The 10,598-nt window shown below is 39.2% G+C and overlaps 1 protein-coding gene across 3 annotated transcripts in view; it reads right to left on the minus strand.

The window, feature by feature from the left end:
* LOC149258978 (initiator tRNA phosphoribosyl transferase family protein) overlaps positions 1 to 6,089 on the minus strand; it is a 180,660-nt gene extending 174,571 nt beyond the window's left edge. The window contains exon 1 of one of the 3 annotated variants that reach the window (XM_089417108.1): positions 5,519 to 6,088. In XM_089417108.1, coding sequence (XP_089273234.1) covers positions 5,519 to 5,804 — 286 coding nt within the window. In that variant the 5' untranslated portion in view covers positions 5,805 to 6,088. Of the gene's footprint in view, positions 1 to 5,518 lie in introns of all 3 variants that reach the window. The other 2 variants (XM_089417112.1, XM_089417118.1) reach the window with 2 other exon arrangements.
* Positions 6,090 to 10,598: the final 4,509 nt, after the last annotated feature.

The following is a 10,598-nucleotide window of genomic DNA, read 5'->3' on the forward strand; positions in this document are numbered from 1 at the left end:
TATGGAAAATAAAATATTAATGTGTATTAATATGAATCTGTGTTAGAGTGGTCCAAAAGACATGGATCAAGCCAGATCTAATCTTAGCCGTTGATTAGGGACTTAATCTCAGCCGTTGAGATGTCAACAGGAAAAGTAGAAGAGGAGGATTGAGGGTCACTTGGAGAATACACCTGAGTGATCAGTCATTCTATTCTCTAGAGCGGGGTTTGCTAAGAGAGATAGAATCAGTGATCGGGAGAGCAGTTGAGGGTCATTGAGTACAGAGAAACAGAGAGGCAGAGATAGTGTCGGGATAGCAGCAGAGCAACCAAAGAGAGAGATGCAGGAGTAGCCAGTGCTCACGCAGGAGCAACAAGTGCTCCATCAGGAGCAGCCAGTGCTCATGCAGGGCCATGTAGAGGCAGCTAAGTATTGCGCAGAGCACTAGAGGGGCCAACGTCGCTGACGCAGAGGCTCAGAGAGTTGAAGCAGGCCTCCTGGGGTTGACGCGAGCCAAGATAGGCTGACGCAGTGCCAGCGCTGGGCTAGGGGAGGCTGACGCAGTCCAGATTGGGCAGACGTTGGGGTTTTTGGGGCAGATTGGTACTGAGTAGCTGCCGGAAGGATTATCCGCAGTTTTAGCCAGTAGATTTGTCAGAAACCGAGAGGTATTACTGCTAAGGAAATTCTCTATTGGGTATGCCAGTTTCGGCACCCCAATTGTACTCTGATATTGCTTAATAAGAAAACCCTCAGATAGATGCATCGGTTTTCCCACATTGGGTTTTTCCGGGGATATTAGTCCAAAAATAATGGTTTCATGTGGTGTGTTTGTTCTTGTTTCTTTTATTTGTTGATCTGTAATATGTTGAGCATGCAGTAGTGTTTATTTTCAGTATTTACATTGTAAATAACTTGTTAAGAAAAATAACAAGTAGGTAGGAATAAGTCAGATAAAGTGCATGGAGGGTTTCTAACTAAGTAAACTTAGAAACTTCAACACGTTACCTCTACAGCCCAGCGTCAGCTCTTTGCGCTGCCTGCGTCAGCCTCTACGGCTTCTGCATCGGCCTCTTGCCCCTCTGCGTCACCTACTCTGGCCTCCTCAGCCTCTGCGTCAATCCTGGCTGCCTCTGCGTTAGCCTTCCAAGGCTCTACGCTGTCTCTATGGCACTTTCTCTGTCTCTTTAATATGTATTCTTGGCCTTCTGTCGAACTGCCCCTCGCTACAACTGATCACTAACTCAATTTCCTCAGCAAACCCAGCCCCGGAAAATCGAATTCTTGATCTCTCTTGGTGTGTCTCCAAGTGACCCTCAAGCCTCCTCTTATACTTATCCTGTTGACGATTCAATGGCCGAGATTAAGTCCCTAATCAACAGCTAAGAATAGATTTGGCTTGATCCTCGTTATTTAGAACTTTCTCACCCATATTATATTAATACACATTACTATTTTAATTTTCTTAAGTTTATACTTAGAAACCCCATTAAAAATATTGATTATTTTAATATCTCTCCATCCGGATGGAATTTTCCCAAACAATTTCTGGGTCTTGGAGATATCATGTGCCTTAGCCTCTCCACCAATTTTCATGGCTAGAGCACATCCGATGCTACCACAAATCAACATACACTTGATAATGGAAGATTATACAATGATGATGAAAGACTACATGTTGCATATGATGTTATCAATGACATTTATGAGCCTATGAGATTTGATGAAAAAGCCTAACAAAATGAAGCCATCCATGAAGAAGAAGTCCTACACTTTATTTTTGCACTCATATAGGACCAATCACATTAAAAATTATTTTTCACCTCCTTAGAGACAGAATCTCACCATGAGACCTTCACCATCTTAAAGAGCACAATTTTTCTTTTCCAACGAGCTATTAGTCAGCCTGAAACTCCAAGCGATTTGGGAAAAATGAATTTTTGAAGTTAAGTTAGTAATTCTGCCTATTGAGTCGACCTATGTTAAGACAATTCATGTCGGCCTACCCAAGAGGACGTGATTGTTTATTGTGAGGACGAATAGGTATATATATAAGAGGTTAGACCTTTGTTTTTGTCAAGAAATTTCGGTGAAGATAAACAGAGGAGCATAGGGACAGCAAGGAGACCGAGGAGGATTTTTGAGAGGAATATTTGCTTGGGTTAAATTACAAATTGGACAAGTATGCAGCTCGGACTCCTGTGGTGAATCCTTTTTGAGGCTCAGCCTACCTCCTGTAGCTCGGATTAGACATGAGAACTGTAGCTCGGACTAAGCCTTCATTACAGCACCTCGGATTCTCTAAAAAAGGCTCGGACTGTGGTGTAGCACAGAGATTAGTGCTCGAACTATTCCTCAGTGATCAGCTTCCCTACAGTGACATTCTCGGAGCTAATATTCGGACTATGGCTTGGATGCTGACTGTGGCTTGGGTGCTCAGAATTGCAGACTGTTCTAAGGTTATCACAAGTGGATAAATGGCTTAGGATTGCAGGCATACTTCTGTGGTGTAAGCATTGATTGTGGGCTATCTTATAGTGGTCTGAGCTACGGTTTTCAAGTTCGGTACCTCTCCTAACATTGCAGACAATGCGTTGAAGTGGAGACCTTATACCTTGACTCCGGTGCCTCTCAAACAGTGCAGTGACATCTAGTACAGTGAATACAAAGAAGAGAAATAATGGGTGCCCTAAAGAAGATAAATTGTTGAGTTGGTACGTTAAAGCAGTCTTGGAGAAAATTTAGAAGCAGTCATTGAGAAGTCTTCTTAAGCATTGCATGGAGCATTTTGGTGAAACATTGATTGAATACTTGTTGGAGCTTTCACTGGAGAATTGTTGAAGAACTATTGGAGCATTATTGAAGTTCTTGTTGAGCTTGTATAAGCCTCTTTGTTGAAGCAACCTTTCGAAGATTTGATTGAAGACCATGATGCATTGAAGACATCATGAGGTGATTTGGAGACTTTGCTTGGGTACAATGAAGTGAAGTGGCGATACCTTCTAAATGACAAGGTTGTCATTGATGATGTAGCGTGGAGATCACAGTGAAGCTGAAGATTGACAGGGCTCGGTGAAGAAGACTTTGGGAGCCGTGAATTACAATCTAACATATTTTGACAAAGCAAAGCTATAGGATTGGTGTCCTTGGAGTTAGTGCTCCTAAACTCAAGGTTGGTGCCTTGGATAAGATAGGGTCGAAGCCCTAGAGGTCGGAGCCTCACTAAAGTCCAAGTAGGTGCTTGGCACATCCCAGGTTGGAGACTGGGTGTCTTCATCAAGGGTTGGAGCCCTACCCATATTGTACTCGATTCATTATAAAGATTATATTAATAAAAGCATTTTATTTCTATTGTTTATTTTGTGTTCTAAATATAAGTGATCTAACTGGTAAAAGTAACAATTGAAAAGAAATATTGATTCACCCTCCTCTCAATGTTTCCAACAATCTGATCTCCTTGTTTTGGTCTTGTATGTAGATGACTTGATACTTACAGGTAGTTCTAAGAAGCTCATAACTTAGTGTAAGACAAAATTGGTACACAAGTTTGACATGGACGTTGATCTTACCCATTATTTCCTGATGCTAGACTCCAGAGACCTGGCAGGGCACAAGAGAGGCCTTTTGCACAAGGGAAGTACACAGAGAAAATCCTAAAATGGTTTAAAACAATGGATTGTAAATCCTAGGCCACTCCCATGATTCCAAATCTAAAGTTACATCCCGACTGAGATTCAGAGTTGGTAGATCCTTCATTGTATAGAGAGCTGATTGGTTCCTTTATGTTTCTAGTGAACAGTAGACCTAATAATTGTTTTGTGCTGAACACTTTGGACCAATACATGGTTCAGCCAAGGAAAATTAACTGGGTTGTTCCGAAACATGTGCCCTGATACTTGAAGGGCACATTGTGTCATGGTCTGAGCCTTGAGGTATGTAGGAGATGCAAGTTGAAGCTACGTGGTTTTGTGTATTCCGACTACGTTGGAGATGCACGTGGTGGGAAAAGTACTTCAGGGTTCTTCTTCAGTTTGGGTTCCAGTATAATACCGTTTAAGCAGGAAGCATGCAACAGTTGCACTTAATTTAGTAGAGAAATAGTACTTCAGGGTTCTGCTTCAGTTTGGGTTCCAGTATGATACTGTTTAAGCAGGAAGCAGGCAACAGTGGCACCTAATTTAGTAGAGGCAGAGTACATGGCAGCCAGTTCTACCAGTTGTGAGGCCCTCTGGCTTCACAAGTTGATAGCAGAGATGACCAACCAGATGATGGAGCCTACTGAAATATATTTTGACAATCATAGTTGTATTGAGCATTTCTTGCTTTCTTCTGATTGCTTGGGCTCTGTGTAATGCTCTCTTTGAGGATTCTGTTATTATGTGGCTCCAGGATTTTGTGGGGTGGCAGACCTGTGGCAACTGATGGTAGCTGAAGCCTCATAGATGACATCAAAGCCACCTAAATGTTGTTTTCTACAGCTCGCTTTACACTGCATGGAAGCATTGTTTTAAAGGATGGCAATGGACAGGGTTGGAGAATCAAGGGCTCACAATTTCGGGCAGTTTGCGACAGGCAAACTATCTCAGGTTAGGCAGCGGCTAGGGAACAGTAGTCATGTCTCCCCACTTCAAGCAGACATGTAGAAAATACATTTCATGAAACAGGCTTGTGCTATGCAGCCATGGTGCTAGGCAATAGATACAGATAAACACCAAGGTGAAACCGATCTCTGTTAAGCAGTGGCACCTGTCAGTTCTTTGTTGAGTGAAGACTTTCGTAGCGGTTGGTGGCCAGCCATGTTACGCACATGACATCAAAACATCTCGACGACATTTTTATTAGGGAAGTGGTTCAGCAGCTAGCCGTTCTCCTATGAAATTTTGTATTGAGCGGTAACATCCTCCTATTAGAGCCATAAAACTTCTTATAGAGGGAAAAATTTGTTATCTAGGCTATCGTGACTGTCTGCACTTTGGTCTCTCAAGCGGATCTATTGCAGGCTGATCTTTAGGGTTTTGGTTTAGGTCGGAGCTTCTGTGTTTAACCTCTATTTTTTTTTCCTGTGGTTATGTGATTTTTACCCATTTTTTATCTCACAAAAATTGACAAGCATGTTTCATATATATATATGAAGCATCTGTTGTGCAGTTCAGAATACTTATTATTTGCTCTCTCTTGCCCTGTCAGTTGATATAGAACTTGTTGTGGCTCTCACCTTGCTCTTTCTTGAAGCCTGCTTCCACACCCAAATTCAACATCACTCTATTTTTTTCTTATGTCTCTACACTCAAATTCACATCAGAAATTAGACTCCCATGCTAACTCTTCTCGTAGCCCGCCTTCCCACCCAAATTCTCCGTCATCTTCGTTACACTCGGACTTTGCAACACCCAGGTATATTTCTCCACATGGGTAGTGGAGGCTAAACTAGAGAGATTTGCCCTTGAACTGGAAGGATTTAATGTGGAGATCTATGCAAATATAAATTTGTAATTGTGAATTTTACAAAACGGAGATAGTGTAGAAGCGAAACTACCTGCAAGCTTGGCGACGTGAATGTTGAGGCGCGTGGGATTAAAAGACCAGTTACCGGCATGACCATCAGTGGACTTGAAGTAGCAGGTGGCATCGAAATGCGATGAATACCACAATCCACATCTTAAATTGGCAACCAGAGGAAGCTCAGGCCATAGCCTTCTGATTTCTGCTACGAAAAGAGAGTCATGATATATCGATCTGAGGGCGTTGTACAGCGACTGATCCATCCTCTTTATCGTCCTGCACACTTTGTATATGCTCGGATTCTCATCTCCTCTCTCCATGGCATCCACTCTTTGTTTTCTTCGCAAATTTCCGCCACTTCAGATGCAGAAGGACTTGCAGCGCGGATTTAAACCACGATTAGATTCAGAGTACTGATACTCTGAACGTCCGTACTCTCTTTTCCTGCAACATGGTAATCCGTTTTTGTTTCGGTTAGGTATTCATGCATTCATGGTATCCAGAGTGAAATGAGACTGCCCCGTTTAAATGGAGCTCCTTTCCATGCCTAGAATCGAAAATTATTTCAGCACAGCTCGGCGGATTAAAATTATTTCGGCACGATATGAAAATTAAAAGTTAATTGATTCCGACAATTTGTAACCAGTTTATTTATATAAATTAAATAATTAATAAAATAATAATACACCTTAATTTATAACTCGTATAAATTTATTTTAATTTTAGATTTATCATCTTAATTTTATATTACGGAATGTAATTAATTCTTAGTGTTTGGAATAGATTTGTAAGGAGTTTTATTAGCGTTTTTAATTGTTGATTTATCATCTTAATGGTATATTTAGGTAGTATGAAATCTCTTTTTACTTGAAAAAATATTACATATTAAGAGATTTGATTCATTTTTTACTGGTGAGTGTTAAGATGCATTTAGACTGGTTTAATATCTCTTTTTAGTTTAACCACAGAAAAAAATAATAAATAATAATAATAATAATAATAATTGCGTCAAAGACTCTCTCTAACAACTCTATCAAATTATTAAAAATAAAATTAATAATCATAATTATTAATAAAACATTTTGACTCACTAAAATTACATTTAATATATATATAATCAGTCTAGAAAAAATAAAAGCCAAAGAGATATTTTTCACCTAAAACACAATTTGCTTGAATTGAGACAGAGCTAACAATCTCATTGAAATTCTAACTCTATGGAAAAACCAACCTGGAGGTAGCTATTACAAGGCATATTCACCATGTGGTAGTGTATGGGGATTCCACAATTGTCATTCAAAAAATTCTCAAAGCCAGAAAGATGCTAGAAAATTTTCTCCATCTGATGCTTCTTAGAATACAGCTGCAACTCCAAAATTTTAATAGTACAGAATCTTTTTATATAAAAAGACAGGGCAACCAAGTAGCGGATCTGCTAGCAAACCAAGGAGCAGCGTTAGAACAAGGAGTGTTTATTCAAGATCAAGGAGACCCAATGATATTTTTCATTCCATGATTATCAAACTGAATCTTTTTTGGGATTTCACATCCTGATATTTCAAATTGAATTGTTGATAGTGTTGAATTAAGACTTGTGAAGTGATTTAATGAACATTATAACAACAAATCCTGAAAGGATTGTGTTTGGCGGCTTGCATACATGATGAACAACGTCATTGCATTCTCCAGATTGGCTTTCGAGGCGATTCACTCCACGCCTTTATATAGGTAGTGTCCCTGCTCCATTGCATTAATACACAGAGATACGGAATACACACTTGCGTTATGCAATTCCTGCGAATGTCAAATTCTCTCGAGCTTGGTAGCATAAAGGAAGAATTTGTGATGGAAATCCTGTCAGGAATTTTCAAGCGAAGGACTGTGGAATTGAATGTGGCCAAGCACTAGTTGGAAGGAGAAGAATAAGAGCAGGAGGCTATAAATGCAAACTGATGGTAATGGCCTTCTCATTGAGCCACAACAGAAGAGGAGTTCTATACGTAATGGAGCGCCCAAGAAATTAGGAATGCGAGGAAGATGTGACGGCACAATTGGCTACTCGTATGTTTTACTTGTCATCTCTTATTACTAGCCCGGGCGAACATGTTGCCACAAAAGCAAGGTCCAACTTCGCTCCGTTACGGAAATGTTGGAGAGGGACGTTGATTTGATTGCATATGAAAGTGGAAAGGCTTATTTTTTTAATTAATATTATAAAAATTAAATTAATAATTAAATCAATAGAGATCTATTTAAGTCCATGACGAGAGGCATCAAATTTTTTTAAATGCAAATTTTTTTAAAAATCTAATCATTTTGGCTGTTTGGTAGATCCGAAGCTAAGATGAATTTAAGTTAGTAATTATAATATAATAAAAATAATTTTTTATTTGTATTTTTTTTTGTAGATAAGGAACTAAGATGAATTTAGGCTTAGTAATAATAACAATAATAAAAATAATTTTTTATTTGTATTTTTTTATCAAGTCAAAATGTTTCGAGGGCATTACATTAAGTTACACATCTCTTGCACACTTGGAGAGTGTGTCTGGATGCAATAAACATCAAAATATTTACTTCAAAATATATTTCACATTACTAAAATTTAAAAAATCATTAAAACTAATTAAATTATAATTTTATTACATGGATAAGCGCTCTCCAACCTAGTATGGTAGAGATGTTGTAACGTAATGTAATGTAAACATTTTAACTTGGTCAAAATAAAATAAAAAATAACACAATGAAAATAACCCTCTAAAAATAAAATTAAAATCTCATAACTCTGGATCTACCAAGGGCAAGGAGGGATGAAATTTCTAAAAATCTTATGTGGAATAAGGGGGAACTAAACATATTCATCTTAACTCTGGATCTACCAAGCGCGAGGAGGGATCAAATCTCTTGATATACAAACCCCTTTTAGAGTACTCTGGATCTACCAAGGGCAAAGAGGGATCAAATCTCTAAAAATCTTATGTGGAATAAGGGGGAACTAAACAGATTCATCTTAACTCTGGATCTACCAAGTGCGAGGAGGGATCAAATCTCTTGATATACAAACCTCTTTTAGAGTGAAGAAAGATTTGATCCCTCTTGGAACTTGGTAGATCCATAGTTAAAATGAATTTACGTTGATTTTAAATTATATATATATATATATATATATATATATATATATATATATATATATTATTATTGAGTGGCCCATCCTCTATATTAGATGGAAGAAATATCGATTACCCACATTTGCATGTTTATCACCATAATTATGCAAGTTTTGGTCAAGCCTAGATACCCATTAGGAAGTTTAATTCCCCAAAGTGGCTTCCATCCTCAACCCCTCCCCATGAGGTAAGCAAATATATAATTAAAAACATGGAACGAGATTCTTAACCATAGATATTTATCTCCACTTTAATATGGAGATTTTTAATTTGTAAATGGAGTTTGTTACATAGCCATGGCTTATCAATATCCCATGCCCAAAAAACCATATCTCACTTCATATGGCACTTATTTATATGCTATTTTTTAAATTAAACAATTTAATTAAAAGGGCATAATGGCTTTGGAGATAAATCTCAACCTTTGATTTATGTATACTACTTATTGGCTTAGGGGGTCCTGACCCAAGTTCAGAGTTAGTTGCGTCAACCAAAAAAACCATACACTACTGGCACTTTCGGCAACAACCTGCATAGCGCAGGCTGCAGTCTCACTCGAAGCAGTATGGGGGGATGCAACAACCAAGTTTCTGTATCCAAAGACTAAGGTGATGTCTTCCAGCGCCTCAGATTTGCCTTCGCACAGCCCTATACACTCTTAGGGCACACTGCTGCAACTCTACTACAGCAGCCTTCAGATCTTTACGAAGGTCTACGATATGTCATTGAAGACCCTTAACAGTCAATTTGTTTACTTACGCACATTAGAAAGCAATCCTAAATTAGGGTTCACGTAGATTTACTTAAGTTATTCATACACATTAGAGAATTCATCGGAGTCTTCGTGAAAGTACTTAGACATGCATTGCATACATCATTAACACTTATTCAAGAGAGTCACGTAACATTCAATCAATATTTCATAAAGCATATCATTCATTGATAGCATATAATATTAACAGAAACAGAGATAAACAAAAATACACAAGAATTCTTCGGAAATTGTCTTTATTGATCTTCAATTCAAGGTTACAGACTCAAAACTCCCTTGCGAACTCAGCTGCAGGGGTCCGCGCACTCAGCTGCAGACTCTACCTAGGCCTCTGCGCACTTAGTTGTAGAGTCTTTCTTCTTTTATCTTACCCACTTCTTCTCGCTATCACTTTCGAATAGTTTTTCTTCATTACCTTAGATTCTCTAAGACACGCCTATTTATAGCCTTTGTCATACAATGTCATGGTCCGCGGACCATGGGTGAATCTCAAAACTGACTCAAACTTTACATAAAACAAGGGGCTAAACCCCTTTGACTCCTATTCATCTACACGCTCTGCATCCACAAATCGCGGAGACTTTACATTATTTACAAAAACTGTATCAAAACTTGGGTTATCTTAACCCCAAAACTGACCCAGGGGATCCTATCCCAACAAGCCCCTAACACAAAGCTTGTGATTCGCCCTCGAGTCACTCTACTGGCACTACAATCTTACTGCGAAGATCCCGCAGCTCCACCTGGACCACTGCAACTTCAACAACGCTCTGTGTCGCTGCCTGCTGAACTTCCTCGACCAATTTTTCTGTCGTTGGTCCTTCTATGGCCAACCTCATCGTTTGTTGTTTCTACTGCAACCCTTTAATCTTATCTTAAATGGTAGTCGTGACTTGATAAGCCTCCTCCAACCAAGGTTGCAACTTGGCCTTTAACAAGGCCTCCTTCTTCTATGCTTCCTCCACCTGTGCTAGCAGCAGTTTTCCATCCTGTAACTTGGCAAGGGGTTGTGCTGGTGCTAAGTAGCGCGCAGTCGCCCTCACCTCATCATATTAGCGTTGCAGCTCTCTTACCTTTGTGTTCAACGTCTACAAGCTCGGATTCTCCTGCAGATTGGTCACTAAATCCATAGCCTACTCGAACAATGTCGCACAGTCAGTGACCGTGGCATCCAA

Source organism: Pinus tabuliformis, chromosome 6 (assembly GCF_031772625.1).
Source record: "Pinus tabuliformis cultivar Carrire ecotype Pingquan chromosome 6, CPIR1, whole genome shotgun sequence".
Taxonomy (NCBI): Eukaryota; Viridiplantae; Streptophyta; class Pinopsida; order Pinales; family Pinaceae; genus Pinus; species Pinus tabuliformis.